At 39.4% G+C, this 15,868-nt stretch overlaps 1 protein-coding gene and 2 long non-coding RNA genes across 3 annotated transcripts; 2 read left to right on the top strand and 1 right to left on the bottom strand.

The window, feature by feature from the left end:
• Positions 1 to 228: 228 nt before the first annotated feature.
• On the top strand, positions 229 to 6,278 carry wds (WD repeat-containing protein wds). Its single transcript, XM_028177715.2, has 8 exons — positions 229 to 582; positions 704 to 800; positions 2,443 to 2,588; positions 4,049 to 4,193; positions 4,440 to 4,542; positions 4,803 to 5,034; positions 5,324 to 5,524; positions 5,948 to 6,278. Exons 1-7 carry the CDS (start codon positions 454 to 456, stop codon positions 5,510 to 5,512), a joined length of 1,041 nt encoding a protein of 346 aa, XP_028033516.1. The 5' UTR covers positions 229 to 453; the 3' UTR covers positions 5,513 to 5,524; positions 5,948 to 6,278.
• A 7,206-nt stretch (positions 6,279 to 13,484) lies between these two features.
• Positions 13,485 to 14,610, top strand: LOC149501422 (uncharacterized). Its single transcript, XR_016324223.1, has 2 exons — positions 13,485 to 13,765; positions 14,095 to 14,610. It is a non-coding gene; the product is annotated as an uncharacterized LOC149501422 (long non-coding RNA).
• On the bottom strand, positions 14,611 to 15,556 carry LOC149501421 (uncharacterized). The gene is made up of 2 exons (XR_016324224.1): positions 15,300 to 15,556; positions 14,611 to 15,118 (listed from the first exon to the last, which is right to left on the bottom strand). It is a non-coding gene; the product is annotated as an uncharacterized LOC149501421 (long non-coding RNA).
• Between the last annotated feature and the right edge of the window lie 312 nt (positions 15,557 to 15,868).

Below are 15,868 nucleotides of genomic sequence, written 5' to 3'. Positions count from 1 at the left end.
TGGAAGAAGGTAATGAAAAACATCAACAGCAAGAGACTTCAAAATACTTGTTATTTACTAATTCGGGACGATCATTACAGAAATTTAAATCAATTAATAGGAACAATTTTTCGAATTCTTTAAAAAGGTTCAATTTATACGATGTTCTTAAAATAACGTTTTCCACATAATACATAATTTTCTTTTCCCATGTTTTTAAAAACTTTCCACAAGTATGTTAACATTGTCATATGTAAATTTGAAAAGTGTCTTGGCAACATTATGCACGCATTGGGACGCCCGGATTTAGAATGTTCTTTTAAAATCTACGTTGAACTAAATGAAAAAAAGAGATTGCGCGAAGTACAAAACTTTTTAATTTGTCGAAACTTTCATTTACTTTGTTATTCTGTGTGTAATAGTGATTGTGTGGGGTGACGAACACATATAACGTAGTGCGTCGATAGTTGAAACATGGTGCCGCTAGGTCCCGTGCCAGGCCACCCTGCTGCACATCAAACTCACGGTGGCCCTTCAGCCAGCTTATCCGGTCCAAATTCATTATCACAATCTGCTCCACAGTCAAACAAGTCTTCAGTGGCGGTAAGCATCCTATGTTTGTTGCGATTTCAACCGTTTGCGTCAGTCTGGCGGGCGGCACATGTTTATGTAACTTCAAGTTGAGCACGTGCGATTTCGCGCTAATTTTGATATCGCATTGCAGAAGCCGAACTATACCCTCAAATTCACTCTCGCTGGTCATACAAAGGCTGTGTCATCGGTAAAATTCAGTCCAAATGGAGAATGGCTGGCTAGCTCTTGTAAGTACAGTAAATATAACACGCTTGTTAATTTAGTTTTATCAAGTTTATTTACATTTGTAATTATATGGCAATGTGGGAAACCGGAACACACTTGTTGCTAATTGAATGTTAAAATAATTGGCCGTATCGTTTGTTAAAGTAACAGCAGTAAAATGAAATCATTAATCCTAATAATAATCAACATGGTATAGCTTATGCTAATTTAAACCTTATGTCTATATTGTCAGCATACATGTTGATTATCAAAGATTTTGTTGACCTTACGGCCATATTACTACACACTTGTTGTAAACGCTATATCGAAATACAGCTTACTAAAGAATATAAGTAATGGCTACCATAATTTGATTTCGCAATGTTAGAAAATAGTGAAATTATCTATTTGATTACAATTAAAAAAATCATTCATTTTACTGTCAATCATATCAAGGTTGTTAAAAATAATATTATGTGGCTATCCATGTATCTATATAGATATAAATGACAAGTTGTTGCATGTATTTGTTGCATTAAAAAGTGTAGTAACAACTTTACTTTGCACCTGCCATGTAACTGTTTTTTTACAATTCATTAACAAAGGAAGCTTGTACAGTTGAATGAGGGAGTTGAATTTCTTAAAGTTCAAATAATGAAAATATGATTAACGGTTAATTATATGAATTTTAAATTTGTGTCTTTGAGTCAAAATACATTAATACATATATTTTGGTTTGTAACAATTACTACATTATGCAAGGTTTGGAAGAATGAAGTACCAAACTGCATTGAGTAAAAGTATCATTCTGATTTAAAATAAGAATTTAATAGATTTCTTAGGTTTTCATATGTTGTAGTAATATTTTTTTTTAATGTAAAATTAAAAAATATTTTGTGATTCAAATATATTAATTCTGTCTGAGTCAGTAGAGCAAGATACTACATATCCTGGTTATATAAGTGCTGGGATCAAGTTAGTATGAATTATTTAAACAGCATTGTGTGCAAAACAAAAAACACATGTAAAATTCATGCATTGGTATCGTGCTTTAAACTCAATCAACATTACAGATATATTAATTAATTATAAATAGATGAATTACATTATGTTTACAAACAACAATGAAGGGCTTTATTCATAATAATTTCCATTACAAATACACCTGCATAATTTTTAATTTATTGTGTTTTATTGCTTATAAGGGTATATAGTGAACCTTTATAATTAGGTGCCACTATTTCGTCTACTTGTGCTGGTGCTGCAAAGCAACATGCATTCTGATTATAATAGTGCTGATAACAATACTATTGAGAATTTCACCCTAATTCTCACAGGTGGGTGGGTTGCAGCATTTGCACCTTAAATTTTTGTCTAAAACTCAAAAGTTATGAGCTCTAATAAGACCTAAGAAACATGTGGATCCTGAGCTTGTTCACACATGAACTGCCAGAAAAAATTTGAAAACAGATAGACAGTTCATTTATAGCCTAAATGCTGTTTATGGACTTGCTGACCCTATAAAAATTATAATATGACTGTAGAAACAAGCTGCCTTAAGACAACAGTTTGACATTTTGATATCATTGAAACAATAGTAATTATAATTTAAAGCTACATTACTGCATTATTGCTCTATGAGATTTCATTTCTTTGTTATTTCAGCTGCTGACAAACTTATTAAGATTTGGGGTGCATATGATGGTAAATTTGAAAAGACAATATCTGGCCACAAAATGGGGATCAGTGATGTGGCATGGTCCTCTGACAGCAGGTTGATTGTCAGTGCTAGTGACGATAAAACTTTAAAAGTAAGTTAAAAGTATTTTCTAAATATTTAGCCATGTAGCTATTTTGTTATGTTATGTGTAGTTAGAATTAAGCTACTATAATATTTTTTACACTACAGGAATTTTTTACATTTTGTATGATACTAAGTGGTGGTTTGTTCTTGATTAGGTGTTTAATGTCTTGGCAATGCTACTACCCATATTACCAAACTCGATAAGCCGTTGTGACCTTTATAATTTATTTGCTCATTTTTCATAAAACATACTATTAGTGTATATTTTGGAGATAAACGACATTTAGATAACAACAATAAATAAACTAAAATTAAAAAAGTTCAAAAAGTAGTTTGAAAATTATTGAAGTCGACTATAAAACTGGGTCAAATCTCAAATATTTGAGATTGTGAACATAGATTAATCTAAAGATAAAATTTAAGTATATTTCTCACAGTTAATGAACTTTATCAGTATAGCTACTTTTAGGATAAAGCATGATAGTGTAAAAATAATTTTAAATTTGAGAAATTGGGGCACAGTTTGTGTGCTAACTTAAAGTTTTAATACTATTCTGAAGCTTTATAGTCTTGCACCTATTAAACAACTTTACTGTTAATTTTTCAACAAGCATCTGATCCCTGCTAAGATAATTGGGAAAGGAGAAAAGGGCCAAAATGCAGATGGGCTATGCTAGTCACATCCATTCTAAGTTATCTAAAACTGTCAGAGGAAGTCCAATGTGTTGAACTAAGCAGATTAATTATCAAATAAAACTAACGACATCATATCTGGCACAATGCCCAAGATGTGAACTGTAAATGTCAACAGTGTGTTAATTAATACCTTTGGCTTTTTATTTTTCATATAATAGTATCTAAGACCTAGATTAGGCCCACTTTAACTTGTTCTCTGAGTGCCATTCTTCAATGAGTGACTGAGTTTGAGTTTCACTTTTTTTTTTTATATTTCCTTTTTAGGCAGATGAGCATACGCCCCACCTGATGGTGAGTAGTTACCGTCGCCCATGGACTTCAGTAATGCCAGGGGCAGAGCCAAGCCGCTGCCTCTTCTAGTATTATTGTAATAGGCAGCAACTTTATTGTGGTTCTGGCATTGCTGACGTCCATGAGCGATGTTAACCACTCACCATAAAACAGCGTGAAACATACTGCCCATAAAGGCAAGTTTAAAAAAAGCTACGATTGGCTACTGGTATTTACTCGTGGGGCATATTGCAAGCTATCACATACTGAAGAATTGTTTTAGTTAAAAAACCTTATTTTGAAATCAGTTTGATACTTAATCGTATCTCATTTTTTGTGGTTTCCACTATTACTGTCCTAGTAATATCTAAAATTTTAATATTGGGTAAACCATTTTATTCAAACTCTCTTGATTTGAAGATTTAGATACATATATTCGTTAAAATTGTATTGTTGATGCATTCCTTATTTTTTTGTAGATTTATTATTGTTTTGTTCCAGGTTTGGGAACTTAGTTCAGGAAAATGTTTAAAAACGCTTAAAGGTCACAGTAATTATGTTTTTTGCTGTAACTTCAATCCACAAAGTAATCTAATTGTATCAGGCAGTTTCGATGAGAGTGTTCGGATATGGGATGTGAGAACAGGTAAACTTAAATATTATTGAGTTCAAAATAACATTATTATTACTATAACTTTAATTAATATGAGTTTTAATACTAATTACATTAAATTGAGTTGTATTATACTGTATTGAATTTAAAATCTAGTATCTATATGTGATCTTGAGTCAGCTAGTGAACAAGAGAGTCAAAAACTATAATATTATTAAGTATAGTTTTCAAAGTGAACAGAAAGTTACAGCAGTATTTATAATAATGTCATTGTTTTAGGGAAATGTTTAAAACCATTACCGGCGCATTCAGATCCAGTTTCAGCTGTTCATTTCAACAGAGACGGGAGCCTAATCGTTTCTTCAAGTTATGATGGTTTATGGTGAGTTTATGGTTCTGATGCCAACAGAAATGTGTTCATCACGTTAGTGTTGCCAGTTTAGACAAAAAGGCAATAGGAAGATGTGCCACAGAGCGCAAGTGAGATTGAGGTGATATGGATGGCCTGAAAGTATTGTGTTGTTACCGAACCTCAATGCAGCTCTACATTTTATTGAATAGCAGTGAAATTTAACACAATGATATTTTAAGATTCATTTCGTTTTAATTAGCAAAGTGTTAATTGTGAACTCAATTTTACAGTCGAATTTGGGATACAGCTTCAGGACAATGTCTTAAAACTCTAATAGACGATGACAACCCTCCTGTTTCGTTTGTTAAATTCTCACCGAATGGAAAATATATATTGGCGGCGACGTTAGACAACACACTCAAATTATGGGACTACAGTAGAGGAAAATGTTTGAAGACATATACTGGACACAAGAACGAAAAATATTGTATCTTTGCCAACTTTAGTGTCACTGGCGGGAAGGTAATATATATAAGTTTATGTTTTAATGAGCACCATGCCTTTTTGAGTTTGATATTCCAGCTTAAAGTATACAGTGAAAAGGTCTAATATTCCTTAAATATCAATCAGAAACGGGCATTTCACATAACTAGCATTACATTGTAGATTTATGGTTCTGAAGCTGATACCAGAAAATCATAATGCTGTGAAAGGTGTAAAGAAAATTATGGAATTAAAATTTTAAACAATAATTACTTCACTTTTAGGAATAGTGTGAATTACAAAGCTTTAATCAAAATGATTTCCACAGTGGATAGTATCGGGATCAGAAGACAACTTGGTGTACATATGGAACCTTCAATCAAAGGAGATTGTACAGAGGTTGTCTGGACACACGGATACAGTTCTCTGCACGGCCTGCCACCCCACCGAAAACATTATCGCTTCGGCCGCCCTTGAAAACGACAAGACAATCAAACTATGGAAGAGTGATACTTAAGAATTACTTTGGGTATGTCTATGGAGCCCTATGATCAGTATATATGTCAAAAAATAATACAGGCTTGATAAATTCAGTAACATATTTAGCACAATAAAAGATTATGCAAATATGCTTATGTGACTACAGATAAGGTTTTATATCAGAAAAGATCACCAATATATTAAAAATATGTATGAAGTTTTAGGTATTAAGTATAAAGGCAAATATTGTGAAGAATATTTTATCAAATGCTTTCTTACTTACCTCTAACACTAGAATTAATACTTTATACGTAGGTAATTTGCACAATCTCTTAAGTTAATCAGTATATTTTCATATATTTTACAATTTAAGAAAACATTTAATTTCATTGTTCAATACTGTAGGTTACTTTTATAGCTATGTCATAGATTGAATGCGTAAAGAATAGCTAAATGATTTCTTTATTTGCAGAATTTCAATCAGACAAAGATCTGTGCGCGGCCTTCATATCGAGAGCTGAAACGCCCACAAGCTTGTGAATACTTTTTTATAAAAATGAGATACATTTTTGTGGTATCTCTGGACAGTGAACCGAGTTTGAATAGGTTATGATAATACTATTTAGTAATCACAGTTGGTATGTGTGCATTTTCGGTTGTAATTAAGATATACATATTTTTGTATCTGACAAGAAATGAGAGATATGAAATGTTTTAGCCATTATGTTTTAGTTAAGATTCGAGTTAAGAATTCAGCTTAAGAATTAACTGTTGGATGCAATTAAAGATTTAGTAGTTGTAAATTGTGTACTTATTTACATTCCTTTTTCTTAAGAACTGAACTTTTGAAGTCGTCGTGGCCTAAAAGATAAGACGTCCGATGCATTCGTATCTATCGTAATTACTGGGGTAGGACCGCTTGTATGTCCGCACGGGTAGGTACCACCACCACCCCGCCTATTTCTGCCGTGAAGCAGTAATGCGTTTCAGTTTGAAGGGTGGGGTAGCTGTTGTAACTATACTGAGATCTTAGAACTCATATCTCAAGGTGGGTGGTGACATTTACGTTGTAGATGTCTGTGGGCGGGCTCCATTAACCACTTAACACCAGGTGGACTGTGAGCTCATCCACCAATCCAAGCAATAAAAAAATCTAGTGTTTAATTTTTCCAAAATTTATATACGACAATTTCAAGACAAATTGGCCCATATAATATTTAATATTATCCTAGTATAGTTGATGGGCCTAGCCCTAGGTGGCTTACGCAAGGATTATTACGATTGAATAATATCAAATACAAAAAATACTCAGTGTTCACAACTTACAGGGCATAAAATTGATCACCTACTAAGCCCTAAGCCAAAGTTGATGTCGTCGTGACCCAAAGGTTAGGCGCCTGGTGCATTCATATCGAGCGAATGCACCAGGACCGAACTGTGCCGGTGTTCGAATCGCCCCGGTAGATACGTATTTTTGTAATGTAATACGTACTTAACGTTCACGAACAACTTCCACGTTGAAAGATTAACATCGTGCTGTTGGGTACGCAGCACGTCACCCGTGTCGATAAAGCGAGTGACGCCAACCCAGGTTGGACGGGTTTATGAACCTTATAAGATTTCTTGAAATCCTATAAGACGCCGGATGCCCGTCTCGTGGCGATTATTCGTGTCGATCTGAAGCAGTCAATGTGAGGGTCCTGAGCTTGTACGATAGTGTAATATAAATCAAGCCCGCAAAAATTATAATTTATGTAATTATTGGAGGTAGGACGACTTGCTATTCCGCACGGGTAGGCGTCGCCACCCTGCCTTTTTCAGCTTTTTTTTTGTTTTCCTACCTAAGCTGGTAGCCTTGAGAGGCTATTCCAGCGTAACCTTAACTAGTAGGTGAGCTCACGGGGCTCAAACCTGACGACGTTGCTAACACGAACCCTAGCAAGAGTCGTGCTTCGCAGAATCTACCACCGGATCGGAAACGCGACCCACTGAGAAGATACGGCGAGAAACTCAGTGGGCTGTGTCTGAGGGTTAATTTACTCGTCGAGCCCTTGAGGTACCAAAAAGCACCGTTAGTGGATCGGGAGGATCCGAGATGACGTGTTTTGGGCGACGTCGACTGCTTTCCATTCTTTCCGCAGGATTAGGAATGTAGTTACCGGCAGCCACGATGAGAGGGTTCTCGTGCCGTGCCGCGTTATCGAAGTGGCGCATCGACGCCGACTGTAAATACTTATTGATGGACTCTAAGTCCAGGTCTTCATGGAGGTCGACGTTCCTGACGAACCACGGGGCTCCGACGGCTATCCTGCAAAAACGGGATTGTATGACTTGAAATGATTTTAGGTAAGTGCAGGCCGCATGAGCGAACACTATACTTGTATAGGTGGGGCGTATGTAAATTTTGTAGAGTGTCACCTTATTTCTAAGGGACATTTTACTTCGCCTGCATATCATCGGGTAGAGACGTCCTAGTATGAAGGCGGCACGGTCGCGTACCGTCTTTATATGGGGGCGGAATGTCATCCTTCTGTCGAGGGAGACGCCTAATTATTTGACTTTCGGGGCCCACGGTATGGGCTGGTCGTACATCGTGATTGGGCGAATGGCGGAGGCGAAGGTGTCGACGCGCCTAGTCGGGAGAGGGATGCTCAACGTGGTGTTCGGAGGGCGACCCCTTTTGAAGAGTACCGCTGTGCTTTTCGTGGGGTTGATGTCGATGCGCCACTTCCGGAACCACTGTCCCATGGTGGTAGCTGCGGTCTGAAGTCCTTTTTCAGCAGTGAAGCAGTACCACTTGGATCGTCTGATCACTGCCTTATCCGTGCTGCCATACCACTCTCTCGTCCTAGTCGTCGAACGACGACCGGGTTTCGAAGAGTTTGGCGGTACAGGTCAGCAGATTGGGATGGAATGCGTGAATTTTACGCATCCTATCCATGGGGGCGGCTCTGCTTTTCCTCCGATGATCCTGACGCCTGTGCGGACCGACTTAAAGACGTGGTGCTTCAGGGAATGGAATTATTCATTCCTTCTTCTGAGATGCCCGTTGGGGGTCGCAGCAAACCCTGGTATAATAAAGCCAGTAGGGATGCTGCACACCTCAAGCGGTCTGCATACGTGGCATTTAATGTTGCTAGGAGATGCCGGGATCCTGATATCTCGGAGAAAAGGCGGAAATTTAACGCCGCCTCTAGGTCCTATAAGAGGGCTATTGCCAAGGCGAAGTCGGAGCACGTTGCCAGAATTGGCGAGCGACTGAATAGCTATCCCTCTGGGAGCCGTGCTTTCTGGTCGCTGGCTAAGGCTGCAGAAGGTAACTTCTGCAGGTCTAGCCTTCCACCACTGCGTAAGTCCAATGACAGTCTGGCTCATAGTGCGAAGGAGAAGGCTGACCTTCTGGTCAAGCTCTTCGCCTCATACCCGACTTAGGATGACGGAGGAGCCACGCCGCCCAACATCTCCCGGTGTGGCAGCTCCATGCCTGAGATTCGCATCACACAGCGTGCGGTCAGACAGGAGCCTCGGCTTCTTGATGTCCATAAGTCGAGTGGGCCAGATTGCATCCCCGCAGTGGTTCTAAAAACATGCGCCCCTGAATTGACACCCGCGCTAACGCGTCTATATCGCCTCTCGTACAATACCAACAGGGTTCCGTCTTCATGGAAGACTGCTTATGTCCACCCTATCCCCAAGAAGGGTGACCGGTCGGACCCCTCGAATTCCAGACCTATCGCGATAACTTCCTTGCTTTCCAATGTGATGGAGCGAATCATAAACATCCAACTTCTTAAGTATCTTGAGGATCGCCAGCTGATCAGTGACCGGCAGTACGGTTTCCGTGATGGTCGCTCAGCTGGCGATCTTCTTGTATACCTCACACATAAATGGGCTGAAGCCTTGGAAAGCAAGGGCGAGGCTCTCGCTGTGAGCCTTGACATCGCGAAGGCCTTCGACAGGGTCTGGCATAGGGCACTTCTATTGAAGCTTCCAGCATTAGGGATCCCTGAGGGACTCTGCAAGTGGATCGCTATCTTTTTGGGTGGACGGAGCATCGCAGTTGTCGTCGACGGCTGCTGCTCCGATTCCATGACCATCAACGCTGGTGTTTCACAAGGTTCGGTGCTCTCCCCCACGCTTTTCATACTGCATATTAATGACATGCTATCTATTGATGACATGCATTGCTATGCGGATGACAGCACGGGGGATGCGCGATATATCGGCCATCAGAGTCTCTCTCGAAGCGTTGTACACGAGAGGCGATTAAAACTTGTGTCTGAAGTGGAGAACTCTCTGGGGCGGGTCTCCAAGTGGGGTGAACTGAATTCAGTTCAGTTCAACAGATTGAAGACACAGGTTTGCGCGTTCACTGCGAAGAAGGACCCTTTTGTCATGGCGCCGGAATTTCAAGGAGTATCCCTGCAGCTTTCCGCGAGTATCGGGATTCTGGGGGTCGATATTTCGAGCGATGTCCAGTTTCGGAGTCATTTGGAAGGTAAAGCCAAATTGGCCTCTAAAATGTTGGGAGTTCTCAACAGAGCGAAGCGGTATTTCACGCCTGGACAGAGACTTGCGCTTTATAAAGCGCAGGTCCGACCTCGCGTGGAGTACTGCTCTCACCTCTGGGCCGGGGCTCCCAAATACCAGCTACTTCCATTTGACTCCATACAGAAACGGGCTGTTCGGATGGTCGATAGTCCTGCTCTCGCGGATCGCTTGGAACCTCTGGGTCTACGGAGGGACTTCGGTTCTCTCTGTGTTTTATACCGCATGGTCCATGGGGAATGCTCTGAGGAATTATTCGAGATGATTCCCTCATCTCCTTTTTATCATCGCACCTCCCGCCATCGGAGCAGAGTTCATCCATATTATCTGGAACCGCTGCGTTCATCGACAGTGCGTTTCCAAAGATCTTTTTTGCCACGTACCATCCAGCTTTGGAATGAACTCCCCTCCACGGTGTCCTTCTTCAAACGAGGCTTGCGGAGAGTACTTTATGGTAGGCAGGGGCTTGGCTCTGCCCCTGGCATTGCTGACGTCCATGAGCGACGGTGACCACTTACCATCAGGTGGGCCGTATGCTCGTCTGCCTACAAAGGCAATAAAAAAAAAATGCATGAACGGTTCGCAGATGTTGGAAGCGGATGGCGAATCCAAGGTTAATACTAGAATCTTGCACACAAAACGACTCCTCTTACACTCCCTCACCCAACATCCCATCTCCGCCCCAGGTTCAAAAGTCGTGCAGAGTAGGAGTACTCTCGCGGTCAACTACAACTAGACTTGCGGCGCCACCCCGAGGAGGCCCGACCGATGGCTCGACGTGGCAATATTCGATGACCAACGACACTGATCTCCGCGGTATAGCGGCCCGTCGTACCGCCCGGACGGTGCCGCTGGTGTTCTGGGATACCCCGCCAGATCAGACCAGCTTGCCGGGTCGGAATAGGATAAACCGCCGACCAGGTTGCTTTTCTGCAGCACGTCCGGCCACGATGGCAACGCGAACCCGCAGCCGCTACCGCATCGTCCCGTCTTCTGGGTGCCAACGCGCTAGTGACAGTAGCGTGCGGCACAGGCTTGTCCTCAGGCCGCCCCGTGATCATCATCGGAAGAGACAGCCTTCTCACAGGGATTGGAGCTGGAAAACGTCCATCTCTCACTTCCGATTTCCGGCTCGGTGGCGGCGTCATGATGCCGAAAGGGAAGAAGAGCGCTTCATCTTCCGTTCAGCCACCTCCTTTCGCGAGATAGTGGAATCGCAGAAGTCGAACATCGTCTGTTAGGGCTTTGCTGCCGAGCATCGCAGATACGAATGCATCTGAAGTCGTCGTGGCCTAACGGATAAGACGTCCGATGCATTCGCGTTAAGCGATGCACCGATGTTCGAATCTCAGGCGGGTACCAATTTTTCTAATGATATACGTACGTACTCAACAAATGTTCACGATTGACTTCCACGGTGAAGGAATAACATCGTGTAATAAAAATGAAACCCGCAAAATTATAATTTGCGTAATTACTGGTGGTAGAGGACCTCTTGTGAGTCCGCACGGGTGGGTACCACCGCCCTGCCTATTTCTGCCGTGAAGCAGTAATGCGTTTCGGTTTGAAGGGTGGGGCAGCCGTTGTAACTATACTGAGACCTTAGAACTAACATCTCAAGGTGGGTGGCGCATTTACGTTGTGGATGTCTATGGGCTCCAGTAACCACTTAACACCAGGTGGGCTGTGAGCTCGTTCACCCATTTAAGCAATAAAAAAAAAGCCTGGACGGTCGGCATTAATAGGTCCGGTCCTATCCTCACGACGAGGTCGTGGTGCTGCTCCGCGAAAGCGGGGCAGTGTGCGAACGAGCGTTTCTCTTTTTTTAATTTTTTTATTGCTTAGATGGTTGGACGAGCTCACAGCCCAACTGGTGTTAAGTGGTTACTGGAGCCCATAGACATCAACAACGTAAATGCGCCACCCACTTTGAGATATAAGTTCTAAGATCTCAGTATAGTTACAACGGCTGTCTTACCCTTCAGACCGAAACGCATTACTGCTTCACGACAGAAATAGGCAGGGCGGTGGTACCTACCCGCGCGGACTCACAAGAGGTCCTACCACCACTAAAAATATTCCTGAATATAATAATATCCTGAATAATATTCCTGAATCCGTTCTATAACGAAAAACTATCAAATTTACTCCTTTTAATTTTTTTGTTTCGTTTTATGCATAGGAAAGTACCAATACCTAGTAAGATATTTCTTAATGATAATATCCTATTGTAAGGCTAATCTGTGGGCTAATGTGAAGTTTTGGAATTACTATTATTTCTCTATAATGAGTCTGTAGTAATCGCCTGGGGTGGCGTATCGTAAGGGCCAAATTTGAGGCTTCGGTTCCGTCAGTCGGCCGTCCTCGGGTTGAGCAGCGATACCGATTCTAGTGTTGACCGCCGAAACCATCCATCTTACCTTGCTCGGGTTCTGTCTCGGGATAAACACAACACGGCTCGGGAATCTTATAGGAGAGTCGGCACCCTATCCGAAAAAAAAGGTACTTTTATGGACTTAAGTATATCATCGGTATACAGGATGAGACGGGTGGAAAAGAGTACTGATCCTCGTGGCAGATCAGTGTTGATGGTGACAGTATGCAGACCTCACACATCTCTAGCCACTCAGCAAAAATTAAGAGAGCTTGGCTGGGAGGTGTTAATGCATCCGCCGTATAGTCCTGACGTTGCACCTTCAGATTTCCACCTGTTTCGGTCTTTTCAGAATTCTTTAGGCAATGTCAGGTTAACATCACGAGAGGATTGCCAAAACCAATTGTCGCGGTATTTTGATCAGAAGCCCCAAAATTTCTATAGCAATGGGATCATGTTCCTGCCTACAAGATGGCAAAAAGCTATCGTACAAAAATTAAATGGTACCTACACACTTTAGTTAAATGTAGACTACATTAAATAAAATGTTGTGAATTTTCTTAAAAAATGCGAAGAAACTTTTTCCCTAACCTATTATAAATATTATATCTCAAAAATAAATAAATAAACATTGTAGGTACCTACTTATAATATACCGATTAGATTTAGACTAATTGTAAGTAATCTGTGTAAGTGGTACTACGAGAAAGTGCGTAGTATTTATAATATTACTATACAGTACAGCACTGTAATTATGATTATAAGACTTTCTTTAGGTACATGCTTCAAATTAATACATATTCATCAAGACGACGGGTCGTTAAAACAGATTTATTTAAATAATTACGAACTTGTTTTTACTGATGGGTTGTGCACTACGCTACTACAATTAAAAGCAAACCATAGATAATTCACTTAATATTTAAGAAAATTAATTAATGTTAATTAGAGTGAAAATTAATTAATGAAGTAAATAAAACGACTGGAGTACCACTGCTACTAAATGTAATGACAATATAGCAATTTTGTGTGTGTGTTTATGGCAAAACATTAAGTGTATTTTTTCTCTATGCTTATAATCCAATAATGGGGTTGGCAACTGTCAAAGTGGCGCTGGTGTGCATTGTTCCCATAACATTCAATATTTGTATTGGAATTTTTGATTAAAAATTATTTTAAGCACAATGACGCGTTGTTTTGTACCAATATGCTCAGAAATTGGAGTACATCAATTCCCGAAGGACAAGAAAATTAGAAGACTGTGGTTAAAGGCCATTTGACGCGAAAAAAGTACTCCCACAAAAAGTTCGAGGTTATGTCGTAAACACTTTGTGGAATCTGACTATGAAAACATTAGTAAATACACAGGTATGCTTCTTTCTATCAAATATTTATAATGCATGACTAGGTGTAGCACACATCTTTGTTCTCTTATTAAAAAAATCCAATAATAATTAGTTAGGCATACTATTAGTTGCTAACAAATTTTGCAAGTAGATTTATGCTGTAAGGAACCTTTTAACAAACACAAAATCAGACTGGAGGAAACACATTCCTCATGAGCTATTGTTCATTATCAGCTGTTACTATTGAAAGTTCTATCTAAATCGCTGCATCCATTGCAATAACAAATATTTTGAAACTATGGTCAGGTTTCCTTGTGATAGTATATTTTAATGTTATTCTTTGTGTTGTAGGTGTCAAACATTTACATAAATATCTGAAGAAAGGTGCTGTACCATCTATATTTTCATGGAATATGAAACCAGTTTCTGAAGAAACAAAAAGTAGAGAATAAAGGTTACAAACTCGTAACCTTAAAAAACAACTTTTTAGCCTGCCCAACACTTCCCAATACTGTGAAGATATAGTACCCCTTGTTTAGCCTCCCCAACACTTCCCAATACTGTGAAGATATAGTACCCCTTGAAGAACACAGCAATTTGCATTTTGATTCAAATGTCTCTCAAGAAATTCTAATAGAAAATAATAACTCTAGTATAGATGAAACAATTACAAGGCATCATATTACTATTGGAACTCAAACATCCAATATATTAAGATTGTTCTCTACATTAACATAAATATCTGAAGAAAGGTGCTGTACCATCTATATTTTCATGGAATATGAAACCAGTTTCTGAAGAAACAAAAAGTAGAGAAGTTACTTATGTAATATTAGAGAAGGAATTGTCAATAAAAATAATTAAAAATATTCCTGATTTTTTATTTCGACAAGTGTGTATAGTTATAATACAGATGTTTTTCATACAATGCTTCTTTGAAAATATTTTCATAAAAGATTTCTAATTTATTTAACATATTATTTATAAAATTATTGTCTTTTTCAACATAAATCACTGATGTCCTTGTAGGTGTAAATGACCAAGTTGCACTATGTTTTGCCTGAGCAGTATAACTGTCCTTGGATTTGATAATAATATGGGTAGGTTTTTTTTTGAGACAATATCCCGTTACATTGTTCTAAGTAAGGCACCGTTGTTATATTTATTTCATGTTTTCTGCTAGCGTATGGACATTTCACTTCAATTATAGCTTCTTCGCCCAACACGCCATCAGGAGATGCAGCAAGATATGGGCGCTCTTGGCTATTGAAAATGCCACATGGTTCCACTAGCAAATCATATATATTAGCATATTTTGCTAGAGCATTTTTTTCATTTTGTTTCAAAATTAAAATTTTGGTCATGTAGCTCTAATCTGAAAAAAGCAAAATAATACATTAGTTGGTAGGTAATGTGTGTAATATGAGCAATTCTTTTTGCACATGCTACAAGGAATAAAGTTCCTAAGGTACACAATTTAATATTATTATTATAATAGCTACCGGAAACAGTTTGAGAGAAGTTTTCTAAGTTAAAATAAAACATCAACATTGTACCTTTCGACAAAATCCACTTTTTTTCTTCGTAAAGATGCAACACGTTTTCTCAACTCCTCCTTTAATTCTTTAACTATCCAGTTGGAATACATGTTGTAAAACTGTTTAGCACTACTTAGAAAGTAATAAGAACCGTATCAAAGTCACAAAATGCCGAAATATCACGAACGCAAAACACACAAAATGGCGGCTCTCTGTGACAAGGGAACAAGCTACGCTGGCGACATCTGAGAAAAGCTTTAACCGGCCAACCCCATTTTAAAGAGGACAATGATTTTGACATACGGATAGAAAGATAGGATACGTTTTCATTTTTTTTTACAACTGATTACGCCATATTTATGTTAGAGAGAGAGAGAGTATTCGTTATTGTACACCAAAAAAACAAATAAGCAGTGCGATACATGAAATACAAAAAAGTACAATTGGCGGTCTTATTCCTAAGAGCGATCACTTCCAGACAACCATCAGGTGGACAAGAATCATTTGGAAACGAACTACGCGCGGTTTACCAATCCAGCGTTGGTATATACCTAGTCAGGTCATAAATTCTGTCACATGTTTAATGT

This window comes from Bombyx mandarina, chromosome 15 (assembly GCF_030267445.1).
Source record: "Bombyx mandarina strain Sakado chromosome 15, ASM3026744v2".
In the NCBI taxonomy this organism is placed as follows: Eukaryota; Metazoa; Arthropoda; class Insecta; order Lepidoptera; family Bombycidae; genus Bombyx; species Bombyx mandarina.
This window is presented reverse-complemented; position numbering and strand designations above follow the sequence as displayed.